The 17,291-nt window shown below is 36.9% G+C and overlaps 1 protein-coding gene across 3 annotated transcripts in view; it reads left to right on the top strand.

The window, feature by feature from the left end:
- Window positions 1-16,915: 16,915 nt before the first annotated feature.
- The window catches only part of gria4b (glutamate receptor, ionotropic, AMPA 4b), a 116,916-nt gene continuing 116,540 nt past the window's right edge, over window positions 16,916-17,291 (top strand). For all 3 annotated transcript variants that reach the window (XM_017493574.3, XM_017493573.3, XM_017493570.3), the window contains exon 1: window positions 16,916-17,157. In XM_017493574.3, the coding sequence (XP_017349063.1) occupies window positions 17,070-17,157 (88 nt within the window). In that variant the 5' untranslated portion in view covers window positions 16,916-17,069. The remainder of the gene's footprint in view (window positions 17,158-17,291) is intronic.

Below are 17,291 nucleotides of genomic sequence, written 5' to 3'. Positions count from 1 at the left end.
AAAAAAAAAAAGGCACAGATTAAAATGTTTCTTACACCTAGTTAAAATCATGGCACAGAGTTAGAGTGTGTGAGGAAAGAAATACAAGGAGAAAGAGTGAGTAATAAATGATACAAGCTGATACAAAATGATAATCACAACACAGACTTTTATGATATTTCTGAGATGTAGGGTTTGAAGTAAAATCATAAAATGAACACATGCTGCATTTTAATTTCTCCAGTGAGTGAGTGAGTGCATGAATGTTTTCTTCACTCTTAGCTGACACACACAAGCAGAGCTCTCCAGTAAAGCTGATGTCCACTGCAGTCTACAGGGAGCGATAAAGAGAACCAGCAAAGCAAAATGCAGTGTCAGTGTATCATGTTTATTCCAGTTCTTATGGCCAATGCAATGTAAGGGTTCTTCAGTTGTCCCTGTGGGGGAATCCTTAAATGTTCTAGGAAGAACCCTACAACAAAGACTTTTCCAACAGAAAGAGTTCCAAAGAGAACCCATTCGTGCAAGCTAATGAACCACTGACAACGAGTTTTTCAAAGAGTGTATATTTCACTTTACAACACAATTTCACTATGACCGCCAGGCATCAGAGATAACTTCATCATCATCATGAATAAAATGTGTCATGTCACAGCAAACCAGTGACTCATTTTCCCATAATTCATCTCAGCCTACAAACAACAAACTACAACACACAGACACGGTCACCTTTTGCAGAATACTAATCAGACACACCTGTTATTAATCACACACGCACACAAACACACACACCGCCCTTTAAAAGAGACTGTTTGTCCATACTTTGTGAAGTATACTCCTAGTTACCTTTGTCTGTACCAAGCTCTGTTGTTGGTTCTCTAGTTTTGAATAAGTTTTGCCCTTGACTCTGATTATCTGCAGAACCTGTCCCCGTCTGTTTGCATGATCGCCTGACCTTTGCCTGGCCTCGTTTTTGATCTTTACCCTGTTAAGCTGCCATACCTGCAATTTCTTCCATCTCAGCCTGTGTTACATGACAAAATGAGACACAGTCCTCATGAGAGTGGTAAATTTACACTCTTAGACAGTCTAGAACCATCATGGATTCTTCAGTATCCATTTATCATAACCTTTTAAGGTTTTTTGAAGAACGCTACGACAAATTATTTTCCTATCAGAAAGACTAGAAGCCTTTTTTAGATGCTAAGAACCCTTAATTATCCAGTGAAGCATTAAAGAACCCTTGAAGAACCTTTTTTTTCCCAAGAATATATGCTTTAACTGGTAGTGTGTAGGACAAACTCCAACTTATTGGCAATTATTTTCTTCTTAATACATATTTAGTTGAACTATCTCAGTACTTTGTACATCCGTGAAAGCTTCATGAAGGGTTCATTTGATAATTTAGGGTACGTCGTGTCTGAAAACGGCTCTACTTGGAATGCGTTCTGATAGGGTAAGCACTGTAATATCTCAACAATAGATATTCAAGCAAAGAGAGGGAAAGGCAGACAGACTGATAGAGAGTGAGACAGAGAGAGAACAACTGAGAGAGAGAGAGACTGAGAGAGCGAGACGCGCCTTCTTTACTAGTCTGGCACTAACAGAGGTTAATGCATTGTGCTGCAGTATGACACACACCTGTCACATTCTCCTCCTGTGCATTATCTTCAGTTCTCAGAGGCATTAAAGCCTGTAAGCTCCTCAAGCTGCTGCACACACAGAGCCCCCACTTCCTCTCGTCATGAAGAACAAGGGCACAGAGTCGTATGCAAATGACAATCTGTATCTGTATGTGAATCAATAGCTTAGGTCCCTGCTGTAGAGGAAAAGCATAAAGGATGCTCTGAAAGACTGTGCACGTGTGTGTGAGAGGACATGTTCTTATATCTTGGCAGAGACCGAATGTCCCCACAATGATAGGAATATCTGACAGTTTTAATCTTGTTGGGACATTTGGCAGCTTTTAATTAAAAAAAACTTTCAAGAGATAAAATTTCCTTTTGGTTGTGTGTGTGTGTGTGTGTGTGTGTGTGTGTGTGTGTGTGTGTGTGTGTGTGTGTGTGTGTGTGTGTGTGCGCGTGTGTGTGATTATGCCAGTGGTGTGCAGACTGTATACCATTTCCCAGCAAGGGAAAAACATTTTATTATTTAATCATGAATCAATGGTGAACTTATATGAATTTATAAAGGTACTATTGAACCAAGAGAAAGACAGAGAGAGGGGGAGAGAGAGAGAGAGAGAGAGAGAGAGAGAGAGAGAGAGAGCGGGAGAGAGAGAGTGTGTGTGTGTGTGTGCGTGTGTGTGTGTGTGTGTGTGTGTGTGTGTGTGTGTGTGTGTGTGTGTGTGTACCAGTGAGAAACAGAGAGAAAATGTAAGAGAAAGAGAGTTGTGACTTCAATTAAAATGTTCTGCTTGAGAGAAGAGCTGAGTGGCTGTACATTAGGTGCTAGCTTGTGGGTGTATGATTAAGAGAATCAATTCATCAATAAATCTTTAAATACATTTGGCAAGTAAGCAGTATGTGATCCCTCCTCAGCTCTGTATATTGCCCAGGGGTGGCCCAGTGGCCCAGAGGTGGGAGGACTTTGAAAATACATGCACTGAAGCTTACTGTAGTGACAGAAAAAAGGCATGAGGTCTTGTTCTTACATCACTATGATACACTAGTCTAAATTCTCAATATTATCAGAAACATATCAGTACCAGTGACTAATTTCCCGATCATCAATTTGCTTCAGATTCCAAATCAAGTCATATTGAGTACAATTGATCAAAATCTCATTTCTATGCATGTATACAGTAAGACCAATACTGCACCTCCAAATTCATAAGGGCTCTGAAAATACAACTATATACACTAAGTGACCAGTTTCTTAAGCTATTCATTCATTCATTCATTTATGACTTTTGACATTCCTGTTTGGTGTTGCAGTGGCAACATGCAGAGATGATGAGCCTAGACTTCTCTATCCAGCAGATCCTAGAGATCATGGATCTGCCCTGGGGTCTCTATCCAGTGATACATATCTGATACATCTTTAAGGCACTAATGGATTGTTGCGTTCCTCATCTTATCACAAAGATTAAGCCTAGCAACCCTGCTGAGAACCCTAATTTCTGCCACCTGTACTTGCAACGTTCTACTTACCATCACTACTTAGCTGGTAATTATAGGTGAGGATAGGGAGTTTCATGCATAAAATCTGAGCTAGGAATGAGGCTGGGTGTCATGTCTGTTGGGAAGCATGTGGTGACTGGGCCACCCACATTACCTAGAGTGAGTGAAGTGTATTTCATTTTACTGTTTCATTAATTGCTTTATTGAATTGGTACAATGTGTGCCGTTTTATAAGGAAATGAGCTGTAAGGTTTACTGAGCATCTTGTAGATCCAGCCACGGTTCTTCTGGAGACTTTGACTCTCACACTTGCTTCTTATTTTGCAGCAAAACCCAGCAGCTTTCATTATGTGTTTTTTCTCTGAAATGTGTCTCTTACCACTTAATATGCTGCTTTCTTTACAGACATACAAACGTTTTTCTGTAACATTTCATTTTGTGCTATAAAACTAATGTTCTAATCTAACATGTTTTTTGTACTGACTTGATAATGTAGAAGTCATAAAGTAAAAAATCTATAATCAAGTTTGTACTAAAAAAAAAATAGGGTGTCTAAAACTTTTGCACAGTACTGTACGTCCAATTGGACACAAATGAACACTCTTACTGAGTACCGTCAGCACAAGCAGCTCCGATTCTCTTGATTTTTTGCATCCAGTGCTACAATGAACATAGACAACCTCCTTATTTCCAAAATTAAACCAAATTTTATTGCATCTATATAATAATAATAATTAATCTAGAACACAAGCAAGACTATTTAGTTAGGTGGGAAGAAACCCTTAAAGACAGAGAGAACCTGTGAAACTCCACACAGACAGTAAGCCAAACCGGGGGACACTGGAACTGTGAGGTCGCAGTGCTACCTGCTGCACCACCATGCCTTCCTGAAGGATATTGTGGAAAAATGCCGAATACTAAACAAGAATTGTTTTTACCATGCTTCTTTTTCCTATGAGTCAGCTCCCCTCTTGAAATAGCCTAAACTGAGAAGGGTGGGGGTGAGGGAGGGTATTGCGATGGACATAAAGGAAAATTGCCTGCGAAAATGTCATGTGTTTCACTGCTGCTCTGTCTCTCTGCTTCAGTGAACACATCCCAGAAGAATTCTGCTTCTGAAATGATAGAAAATATTTTAGCAGACCAAGTGAAAGAAATGCTGACGTTTTCACACACACAAACACACACACACACACACACACACACACACACACACACACACACACACACAAATTTAATTACACACACATTTAATTACACAATTCCAATATGAATCAGTCCATTTCATTAAGAAAAATTCCTGTTTTATTCAATTCAAATCAATTAAATTTCAGTTGTATAGCGCTTTTAACAATGACATTGTCACAAAGCAGCTTTACAGAAATCCGGATATAAAATGATCCCTAATGAGTAAGCTAGAGGTGACGGTGGCAAGGAAAACTCCCTGAGGCTACAAGAGGAAGACCTTTTGAGATGAACCAGACTCACATGAGAAGGGAACCCATCCTCATCTGGGTGACACCAGATAGTGTGATTATAAATCATTGTACGTCTATAACTGTATAACGTCAAGTAGTGCTAAGTGTGTTAAAAGGAATTTGACTATGAGAATCATTACATTTTTAAGTTTAAGTTTCTTATAACAGACTGAAGATATTAACATTTCATTGATGGAGACTTGAGAGTAAACTGTTCTTAGCGATTGCTGTCTTTAGGTTATCCAAGTAAGAACATCTACATAACATAGATCCATAATGTCCATAAGACAGATTATTAGGTATGTTGAATAAGAAGATATATCAATGTACACTATAATAGGACTAGCTCTTAAACACCACTTACGTGCACTGAGTGATTATCTTTACTTTCTCTAAGCTAAAGTGCACAAAGGAATTGACTAAATGACTCTCAGGCTTCTTTTGTTCTACAAACACTTGACATGCACAGAGAGATGGGTCCAGTGTACGGAAGATCTTTAGAAAATTACAGTATCTGACTTTTCTTTAGACTGAACAGCCTGTAGAGAGGATAAGTAGTCTAAGCATGGCATGTTGTGGTTTCCCAGCCATCTGATTATTATATTTAATTTCGCCATATGGAGCAAAATGCCTTAATTATAGAATAAAATAGATAGCTCAATGTGTCCTAGAAGATTGTCACTTCAATTGATGCTAAGTTGTAAGAATGCAAAATGCATATCAGTCCTTATAGTATTTCCCAGAGTTATTTTGTGATTGTTGTGGCCAAAAATGCTTGATTTTGCGATGCAACTTGCTGTGCTTTTTTGGATTTTTTGCGGAAAACTTATTGAATTGGCGAAATTGCAATTGCACAAAATTGTTTTGCACGGCCTTTCACAATGAGGTTTGTTGGTAAATGAGACCTTTATGCTGTACTCATGTTCAATGCACGTGACACGAAGAGGACTTTGGTTGAATGGACGTTGTGATGACGTCACATGACACATCTTAGACCAAATCTGTGGAAAATCTGCGGTAATTCTGAAACATTTAAAACTCCTCGGAATATTGCAGAGTTGGCTTGATTTTGCATTCATTTCTGTGATCGCAAAATCACAAAATCCTGGAGCGACTGACATATTATTTTGGCGTGACATGTAAGGCACAAATCACAATGAGTGGTGCTGTTAAAAGAAAATAATCAATAATGAAACAGAGTTACTGTTATCAGCCCAAAGTTGATTCTTTTCTAATAACAGTAAGTCCCTTGTTTTATTTGAGAGTTTTTTGGTTTTTTAAAAATAAAAAATTTTGAATTCCTCTTATACCACAGCAATTTGACAATGATTATAGTTTTTCATTATTAATGAATAACATGTCATACTTTTATATGTTTCTAGTTACATTTCACGTTATGGACCATCCACAAATCAAGTTAATTCCTGTTATCAATTTCAGTGGCAAAGAAAAATCTCCTGAGATGACATGAGGAAGAAATGCTGAGAGGAACCAGACTCAAAAGGAAAGCCATCCTCCTCTATGTGATACTGGATAGTGGGATCCTCAAATAATGCTAGATATGTAACAAATAAACTATAGTTAACCTCACACATACTAGATAACAATAGACCAGATAAACTAGTGACTAATAGCCAAGATCACAAAGCAAATCTAGCAATCTACAAATCTAGCAATTAGTGGAAATCCCCAAATAGCGCTAACATTAGAGAAACAAACTACCATAGTAATATGTAAATGGTAATATTTTCTGTCTATGCTCCTTCACTTTGGAACTCTCTTCCTCCTGAACTCAGGGAAGCCCAGACTTTTGGCATTTTTAAAGCTCTTCTCAAGACACACTTTTTTAAACTTGCATTCGACTGCTGATGTCTTTTTAGATTGTTTTATAATTATTTTTATTATTAATGTTGTTGTTATTGTTCTTATTAACTTTTATTTGTTTTATTTTTCTGTGGACTGTGATTTTATGTACAGCGCTTTGAGAAGCTGCTTTAAAGGTGCTTTATAAAATAAAGTTTATTATTATTATTATTATTATTATTATTATTATTATTATTATTATTATTATTATTATTACAGATTTTCACCACATTTCCAAAATGTCCGAAAACAAAGCTCAAAAATACTCAGATATTTAGTTCCACTGCCAGAAAGTATTTAAACAGCCTATATATATATATATATATATATATATATATATATATATATATATATATATATATATATATATATATATATTTAAATATACATTTATTTAAATATAATATATTTAAATACTCTAAAATGTTACAAGGAATAAAAATGTATAAGTGAATGGAGAAATGTTTATTGTTGAATGTTCACTGAATTTAGAAATGTTAGAAATGGCTTTCATTGAAACAATCTAAATATAATCTAGAAAAGATAAATGATAGAAAAAGCCCAAAATCGTTAGGCACTTCAGATATTTATGTTTTCAATTTATTACTAGCGCTGTCCATGAGTCTATCTATAGGCTTAAAGCTTCATCGTCTAAGTATGCCTACCTTTATTAAAGCACTCATTTAGAGTCCCATTAGGACCTGAGAGAAAGCAGTTAATAAGTTCGAAAAAGATTTAGGTTTCCTGATTTAATTGCTGTTCTGCATCATTTCGTTTCGTCCGTGCCAATAATACGGATTCAACTGTAATAAAACATAAACTCCAGGGTTTCGAAAACTTTTGCACTGGCAGTGTACCATTAGAGTCATAAATCATCATCCTTGGATGCACTGTCAAACCGGATGACAACCGGGCCAAAATTTTACGTTGATAAATCAATTTCTTTAAGCTGAATACACTTAAATATAACAAAATTTTCAAATAAATTTTTGTTATATTTAAGTGTATTTGGCTTAAAGAAATTGATTTTTCAAATTAAAAATTTGGAGGTAATTAGTTTCCTCAATTTTTTTTGAGTTAAATGAACTTCTCTGGTTTTACAGTGTGTAATATCAACAAAACTGTGATATTTGTTTTCATCCATCCATCCATCCATCCATCTTCTGTACCGCTTAATCCTTTTCTGGGTCACAGGGAAACCTGGAGCCTATCCCAGGGAGCATCGGGCACAAGGCGGGGTACACCCCGGACAGGGTGCCAATATTTGTTTATCATATCGTCTTTTAATATCGTTTCAGCCCTTGCATTTGGTAAAACAAATCTTTGCACACGTTGTATATGTTTTAAGATTTGCATATGGTGTGAGATACAAAAACAAATATGATTTTACACATATTTACTTCAATTTATACATATTCAGTCCAGGCTCTCGGTTATGCTGTAAAACCTGGCTGCAGGAATCTGAAGGAGTTATAGATTCATTTTGTCCTTAAACTTCTGCTATTGTTTTTTAGCCATACTACACATAAAACTGTGTATTTTTAAAAAAATAACTTTTTAAAAAGTGCATTATGTAAACCTGCTCTTTGCTTTTATTGGATATATTCAAGGGCGGTTTGAAAGCGTTTAAAACAGCACTTATTCTCAATCCTATTTTAAGACACGTGTGCCCTGGCCTCACCGTTTCTGTAAAGCAGAATGCTTATCAGTTTGTGCTATTTTCTCTTGCTACTACTCAGTAGAAACCTCAGTTAAGTATGACGTGATAAAATGCCTACAACAAACTGATATCAGTAATGAATTCAGGCAACACTTTCCAATCTTTCCAATAGCTCACCCAGTCATAATTCTACAGTACGTGTAGAAGTGAGATTAGATCTTTCAAGTCATTGATTTCGGGATCATGCTAAATGGCAGGCCCATTTTTTCTACTCTAACAATGAAGGCTTTCGAACAATAACTCTGTATGACTGCCACCATTTAAATGAGAAATATCTACCGTATATGAGAACTGTTGCTTTTTTTAACTAATGGATTTGCTCCAGAAATTTCTGACTGAACTCACAATATGTACAATTAGCAGAGAATACAAGAAAGTCCATGCCATATGGAGGTTTTATAAGGAAAACATCTGTGATGGAGTGGTGTGATGCGGCCTGATGCCAAGTGGAGTTACTTGACTATTCTCCAATGACAAAGTGTCCCAAAGTGTTTTATTTTTGTCACACCACAGCAGTTTGCCAAGCATAACAATTTTTAAAAATGTATTATTATTTTATATTTTATTTACATTTTTATTAAAGAATGTCCATTTATATGTTTAACGTTATGAAATGTCTGTTAAACAAGTTAGTTCCAGTTTTCATTTACCTAACAGCTAATATAAACCAACATTCCTTCAACAGCCTCTCTTAATCTCTCTCTTTAAGTGAAAAGTGCAGCTCCACTGTCCTGAAGACTTTCCCATGTTGGAAAGCATACAGCTTTACCGCTGACATTGGAGACATATGATGGACATACATAATAATGTGTAAGGTGTTACTATAAAAATAATAACATATTAGTGCAAGTGCATTAATATAAACATGTGATTTGCCACTGCACTACTGTCAGAAGTGCTATTATAGATAATGAATGATATTTATTCATCTTCTGACCAATCAGAATTGAGAATCAGTGAAATAAATTGCTTTATTATATGTTGAATTATTATAGGAGATCATGCAAAGGTTTACTTACATTATATTACCAACAGCTGTTTGACAGCCTGTTGATGTCAATGACCAGTTTACAATGATTTGTGTTTTCTCATTTCAAAGACGCTAAAGTCAGCATATGAAGGGTTTGCTAGTTATAAGCTGACTGACATGTGGAAATGAGACAGAGTGCTAAACACTAATTTTGTGGCTCTCCAGGACAGCAGTTTGATGGCAGCCATGGTCTAAACAAATAACAGATGCTTAATGGACCAGTCTGTGCATTTAAGGTCCCACCTGTTATGCTTTCAAATGATGACTATATGGACTATGTATAAAGAGAAACTAAGTAATTATTTAAGATCCATGTCTGCAGTTCTGATTATGGATATAAAACTTTTTTTAATACAGAGAAATAGGTAAATAATCAGTCAGATTGGGTTCAAATGGGAGCTAATGATGAATGAGCTGGTGGTTTTTGTAATGGGGGAAAAATAGAGAAAGTATAGAGGTATAGAGGCATAGATCTAGTATAGATACCTGCATATATATGAACTGTTTCCTGTTTCCTGAGTAATTTACATTGATGCTTCTTTTATATATATATATATATATATATATATATATATATATATATATATATATATATATATATATATATATATATATATATATATATATATATATATATATATATATATATATGAAGTAGATGCTCAATTTAACACTGAAATGTGAATCATGTATAACATTGCACAAGTTTAATTTGATGCTTAATTTCACAGATTTTAAATTTATATTCTGAATTTTTACATTTCTGTAAAGCTGCTTTGGGACAATGTCCATTGTTAAAAGCGCTATCCAAATGAAATTGAATGCTTTAAAAAGAAATGCATAGGAAATACACATGGTGGTAGCCTTGTGTTATGATATTGCTTTGGCTTTTGTGAAATTACAAATGAAATGGCTTACTCTTTCGATGGCCTGTTCTTGACACATATGGCAGACCAAAACTGCAGAAATTAAAAATAAATAAATAACAGGAAAATAGAGGAATAAATGGCTTGATTAAAAAAATATAATTCATTTTTAATAAAATTTTATCCTAAATTTATTTTGTATTACTTTTTCCCTTCATTTATTATTTTCTGTATTATTTGTATTCTTTAAAAATTTTTTTTATTATTTTAATTATTTTTTTCATTTACTATTTTCCTGTATTTATTTGTATTCTTTTAAAAAATATATAATTTTTTCATTTATTTTTATATTTATTTATGCACTCATTTATTTGTACATTTATTTATTCCCGCATGTATTTATTTCCATATTTTTTTATACATTTATTTATTTTTACTTTTCCGTGTGCAATATGGAACTGATACAAAAAGTAATACAAAAAATACATTTAGGATTAAATTGAATTAAAAATGATTTATTCCTTTATTTATTTTCCTATTACATATTAAATATTTCCTATTTATTAATTATTTAACTATTTATTTATATATTCATATATTTGTTTTTAATTCATGCAGATTTGGTCGTTCATAGACACAAACCTATTAGCGTTTATGTAAATTAGGAAGCCACAGCGGTAGAGAAGTGTTCTGCCAAGCTTTCAGCACCATGGACAGCACTACAGACTTTTATGCACACACAGCTGCTTTTAAAAGGAGATACAGATTGCCAGTAGCAACATTCAATGGTCATTTTATCAGTCACACCTGCCAGGTCATTGGGTAAACATACAATCACTGTAGATGTGCAAATACTGTCGCTTTCCACCATAGAACCACCACCGATCAGATATTATTTGCTTGATGGTTCATCCTTATTGCAACAGTGAGACTGTCATGTAGTGTGTGACGCTGATAGTGACAATCAAAAATCCACAAAAACTCTCCAGCTAAGTAATGATAAAGAGCAAAAGATGAGTCACACAAATTTCACATGGGAAAAAACGTATTTTGTATGTATTTTAATGTATTTGTAAAGACAATAAATGCACCTGTAGTGAAATAATATAAATAAATACATGCATATTTATGTCTAAAGTGTCCATAGAGTATGAATGGGTGTGTGTGTGTGTGTGTGTGTGTGTGTGTGTGTGTGTGTGTGTGTGTGTGTGATTGTGTGCCCTGCGATGGATTGGCACCCTGTCCAGGGTGTACCCCGCCTTGTGCCCGATGCTCCCTGGGATAGGCTCCAGGTTCCCCGTGACCCTGAAAAGGATAAGCGGTATAGAAGATGGATGGATGGATGGAATACATACATATTTAAGCAAACAAACAAATTAACAAACCAACAAAATAACAGAATACAAACGAATACAAATGAAATGTGGTTGCATGCTGCCACAACTGAAAAGAAAAAAAAACCAAGACGATTTGGCCTGAGACAGACAGACAGACAGACAGACAGGCAAGCTGACCAAAAGCCATACAGACAGGTAGACAGAAAGATAGATAGGCCACAAGCTGTCAAATATTTACTTTTAAAAACACCTAAATGAAAATAGATTTGTGTGTGTGTGTGTGTGTGCTTGCGTGTGTGTGTGTGCGTGTGTGTATGCATGTGTGTGTGTGTCGGGCGACATTAGCTTTAGTGACATTTAGAACTCATTTTTCATTTAACTTGCTTCAGGCTGTGTTGTGAAAATAAAAGTCATCTGTGAACTGCATTTGGCTTGATGAATATCAGCTGAGTGAACTGTGAACCTCCTCCTCGGTGTTTGCATATTGACTACAGCAAAAATCAATGCCTCCTCTATAAGTGCTGCCCGGTCACAGTGAGACACTGAATGAAGGGTAAAACAGAGAAGTAGGTGATGGAAAACACAGTCACATAAGGGAATTGAAGGAGGAAAAGTAGAGGTCTATTAATATCCTGGTGATAACAGAGTCTTTCAAAAGATATCAGAACCATGTGTTTTCCAGACACCGAGATTCAAGACAGCATGAAAGCCTTTAATATGTCCTTTGAGCATGGGAGCATGGTGTGAGTACATATTTTGGCCCCCAGACATCTTCCTTTGACAAACAAAACATTTCTATTGCTGTAAACAAGATGTCACACTTTATATTAATGAAAAGACGCACAAACATTTTTTCAGGTCAGGTGTCATGTGTCACACATCTTGAGGCAAAATGTTTGCTGGAGGCAAGCTAGGAATGGCACATATGATGTGAACAAAAGAAACGGTCTTTAATATATCTCCAGCCTGTATGTGTATAGCCTACCCTCTGTGACAAACTATTGGTAAAATATCATCATGTTGTGTTGTGGGTTGTCAAAATAGAAAAACGAAACAAAACTATTTCCATTTTTATTTCATACCTTCTGGTCTGAGTAAGAAACAAGGCACACAAAGGCATCTTTGGCTTCAGCTAATCTGAAGAGATCATCAGGACTTCCCGTTTATATTGCACGTCCTATACGTGGCCCAAAATTACGTAATTGCATCCATGTAACTACTTATATTCCTTCAGGTTTTTTGGTGTAGACTCTTGGTTTCTCCACCAGATAGCTGTATATGACCTCAGCACATATGGATCAGGTAATTTTACACCATTGCTTAAGAGTTCATTTTTTCTTGTAGTCGTTACGGTCTTTCAATCCAAGTTACAGTGCATACACTGAAATATCTGACATTGAGATATGGCTGTCGTTGTTGTGTAAACATGCTAGCTAGCTAGTTTGGCTGCTGATTGGCTTTCTGTCTGCACTCTGTGCTCGTCGGTGTGTGATGTCACCAATGTTTACAAACAGAACAAAAAGTCTATTTTCTCATTTGTAAGTCGCTTTGGATAAAAGTGTCTGCTAAATGAATGAATGTAATGTAATGTAATGTAATGTATAGGGGTCAGATAAATGGTGCTACTATGTAATATGTAATATAATGGTGCCACGATGTAATAACAGCCATTATGTAATATTTCAAGGCCAAAAACTATGTATTGCATGGTCACCAATTATTATATTGAGGCCTTGAAATGTCAAAATCATGGCCTTGGACATGAGTCCATGACTTAAAATGTCCAGTGACATCATACTTCATTTTTGGCAGGAACAGGCAAAAATTTAATGGCTATTTGCCTTGAGGATTTGTGGGACAATGCAATAGGCCTATCCTTGTTGAAACGTCAGTGACCCCAGTAGGTTATTCTTCTAGTATGTCATCCATACTTAGACCAGTACGTTTGTGCAGAAGGTAGCACTGTCGCATCACAACTCCAGGGTATCCAGTTAAATCCTGAGCTGGCATGTTCTCCCTTTGTCCATGTGCTTTTTGTCCAGGTTCTCCAGTCTCCTAACACCTCCCAAAAATATGCCAGTAGATGGATTGGTTTCTCTAAATTGCCATTAGGTGTGAATGAGTGTGCAGATATATATATATATATATATATATATATATATATATATATATATATATATATATATATATATATATATATATATGTATATGTGTATGTGTGTGTGTGTGTGTGTGTGCGTGTGTGTGTGTGCATGGTGCCTTGGGTAGGACTGGCATCCCATTCAGGGTGTATTCCGGCCTTATGCCCAACGTTCCCAGGATAGGCTCTGGAGAAAGTGGTTACTGAAGATGAATTAATTAGCCTACATACTTAGGTTCCTGTGGTCTCAATGGTCTAATTCAGATTCTCTGTCTCACTCATTTTATAATACAGTTGCCACAAGTTAAGTATTTTGTGGCCACAAAAGAGATATCAAGAAACTTAACTCATGACCTAATCTTATTACTTTGTAGTCACAAATGATACTCACGTCATCTCAGTGATTCTGTACAGATCAAAGATGAACCATCTTAAAAACGATCGACAATAGATTCTCAGAAATAAAGGTACTAATCTGTGCTTTTGTCTTATCCATGGGGTGGTACTATCAGTAGTACGTCTGTTGTACCTTTACTAGCCAGTTTTTACCTAGAAGGTACATACAGTACATAATTTGACCTTAAACACTACTGCTGTACCTTTACAGCTGTACTCTGTAAAGCTAATTAAAGGTACATGCTCTTCCCATGTAAAAGACTCAAGAGAGAGACGCTTGATGGTACCACGCCAGCGACAAGGAACAGGGCCAGTTTAGCACCTTTATCTCTGAGAGACAGGCAAAGGCAATGATAGAAGTCAGGGATGCACTACTGTGTAAGTTGCCTTCGAATCATACACATTTAACAAATGGTGCAGCAACACAGTCTTGGCTTTCTGATCCCCTTTGAACGTCTTTTTTTCTTCGTGTTGCTCGTGCATGTAAAGAATCGTTAAAACCAACACTACAACTTCAAGCCTCGAGCTCCATTCAAATGCGCAATGTGCTCCTTATCTATTGTTGTATTGAGAACGAGGAGCGCAGACTGCTAGTACAGAATTAGAAGCGATTGCGCACTTGACCATTAGTCTCTGTACACAGTAAAAACGGCACTGATAACAGCCTAAAGAAACGCACGATGGTGGAAAAAGGCGCATGTGTTCGTGCAGCTCCCGGTAGACGCTCCCCGCTACAGTGTGCAGGGTTGCCAGGTTGGGTCGACAGACTACCCCCAAGCCACTGTTTAAAACAAACAAACAACAACAAAAAAACAACAACACTAACAAAACGCACCGGTCCAAAAAGTAAATGTATATGTGCATGCAGACCTAAATTATAACTACCCAAAGTGCAGGATGAGTGAAAAATAGAGATGCATTGATACCTATACCTGGCACCCTGTCCAGGGTGTACCCTGCCTTGTGCCCGATGCTCCCTGGGATAGGCTCCAGGTTCCCCGTGACCCTGAAAAGGAGTAAACGGTAGAAGATGGAAGGATGGATGGATGATACCGATACTAGTATTGTATATTGGTCGGATGCTGTGCTTATTCAGATACTCATCCTTGCTGAAAAAAAAAAAACAATAGAAACCATCACAGAAATTCGAATGGTTTCCACTACAAATACCATTACAAACCATCAGCTAACCATTAAAACCATTACTATTACCAATATTGGTCCTTAATTGTATCCAGTAGACATGTCACCAATAGAAGGCAACAGATTACCAGTAGATACCTACAGGGACCATTACAGTTTCCATTAAAACCAATACAATTCCCATTATAACATTAAAACCATTACAAATTCGATGAGGGTTTCTATTTTGGGTTTTATTCAGCAGGGAAATCACGAAATATCGACATGGCCGGAGGATCTAGTGTCGTGTCTAATCACAGCTGTGACGATACTCAGTACAACTGCATGATTGCTTTTAGTTCTATAAACAAGAAATGAATATAGAGTAAGCTGCATTAGTGCGCTATATGGTCAAATGTTTTGTTTATTTTAGATCTGCAGGTGGAAATAAATCCCGAAGAAGCTACACTCACTTCATAGTAATTGTACACGAGTACAGCTGAAAGGTCTCATTTACCAACAAACATCATTGTGAAAGACCGTGCAAAACAATTTCGTGCATTTTCAAGATTGCCAATTCAAGTAGTTTTCCACAAAAAATGCACAGAAATCTCAGCAAAATCGTGTACGGATTGTTTAGTAGAGAGCACGAGGGCTGCAGATTGTGCAGAGCGGTATCAATAGCGTGGTCATTAAAAATCAACGCAAGGTGCTGTGAATTGCCCGAACATAATGAGCATGAGGCAGTGAAGTGAGCATGCGCAGAGACTCTGCCTTGTGAGAGCACTTCAGTTCTGTGAGCACTGAGCTCTGAGTCAGGCTTTCTTTCACCAGGGTCTACACTTTACCTAATGACCACAGTCACTGATATCATTCTGCATGTCTCTGCACTCTCTATTAAATATAAAACACACCCTAAACAAAATAAATGTAAAACTCGGCATAAGGCAGTGGTTATCCAATCTTATTCCCAATGGGCCAGTCTCGGTGCAGGTTTTTATTCCAAACAAGTAGGATCCACACTTGATAAGTCCATTATAGCACAAGATGAACTGATTAAACAGGTGGAATCAGTTGCTTGGTTGAAATGAAAACCTGCATCCACACCAACCCTGTTGCTGGTAAGTGTGGACACCCCTGGTATACATATATAAGGCCTTCATTCTCTTTTTTTGTGATTGTTGTGGCCAAAAATGCTTGATTTTGATGCGTTTTTTCTTCTTCAAAAATCTGTGTATGCAATTTGCAGAGTTTTGTTTGCTTTTTTTTTTTGCAGAAAACTATTTGAATTGGCGAAATCGTAATTGCACAAAACTGTTTTGCACGGTCCTTTGCAGTGATGTTTGTCGGTAAATGAGACCTTTTCACTGTACTCATATTCGATCCATGTGAATCGAAGGGGGCTTTGGTTGAATGCGCGTTGTGATGATGTCACGTGGCACGTCGTGATGACATCACACGACGTGTCTTGGCCTAAATCTGCAGAACAACTGTGTTAATTTTTTTTTTTAATTGCAAACTCCTGCGAATATTGCAGAGCTTCCTTGAATTTCCGTTCTTTTCTGCGATTACAAAATCGCTAAATTGATAAATCGACATTGTAAGAGCAGCAACATAAACAGAGTTAAAAAAAAATAAAAAATAAAAATCCCCACGACATTCCTGAATGCGTAATAGTAGGTAGGTTACTTATTTCAATATTGGTAATTAAAAAAATAATAATAATGATAAAAAAAAATAAATAAATAAAATCTCTATTGGAAAGAGAGTGTAAAAGCATTCAATCTGGCAACACTGTGTGCCGAGGTCCCCAGTCCCCCACCCCTCGTCTTGCATGTGGAGCGTCTGCTGGCGGACGGACTTTCTGCACCAGGGTTCGCGCCACTGCGGGGGGAAAAGCAGCAGCAGCGGAGGAGATGGAGATGGATTGCTGATATCTGCCTGTCCCGTTTTCCGTTCCTTTTTCACCCGGCTGACATCATGCTCCACGTCTCTCCATAGTTTTAGCCGAACAAAATGAGGATTTCTTGCCATCAGCTTTTACTGATATTTTCCTGCGTTCGCGGACTCGCCATGGGGGCTTTTCCGAGCAGCGTTCAAATCGGTGAGTTGGGTTAAGGTTCCCCGGAGACCCTGCCTCATCCTTCATCTCTTCTGTGCATGACTGAATGCGCGTGTCAACTTTCGGGGGCACGTTTTTAAAAAGGAAAGAACACACCCGCAAATTGTGTTTATGCG

The sequence above is a fragment of the Ictalurus punctatus genome, chromosome 18 (genome assembly GCF_001660625.3).
Source record: "Ictalurus punctatus breed USDA103 chromosome 18, Coco_2.0, whole genome shotgun sequence".
Taxonomy (NCBI): Eukaryota; Metazoa; Chordata; class Actinopteri; order Siluriformes; family Ictaluridae; genus Ictalurus; species Ictalurus punctatus.
The sequence above is the reverse complement of the archived record's forward strand: the minus strand, read 5'-3'. Positions and strand labels throughout refer to the sequence as shown.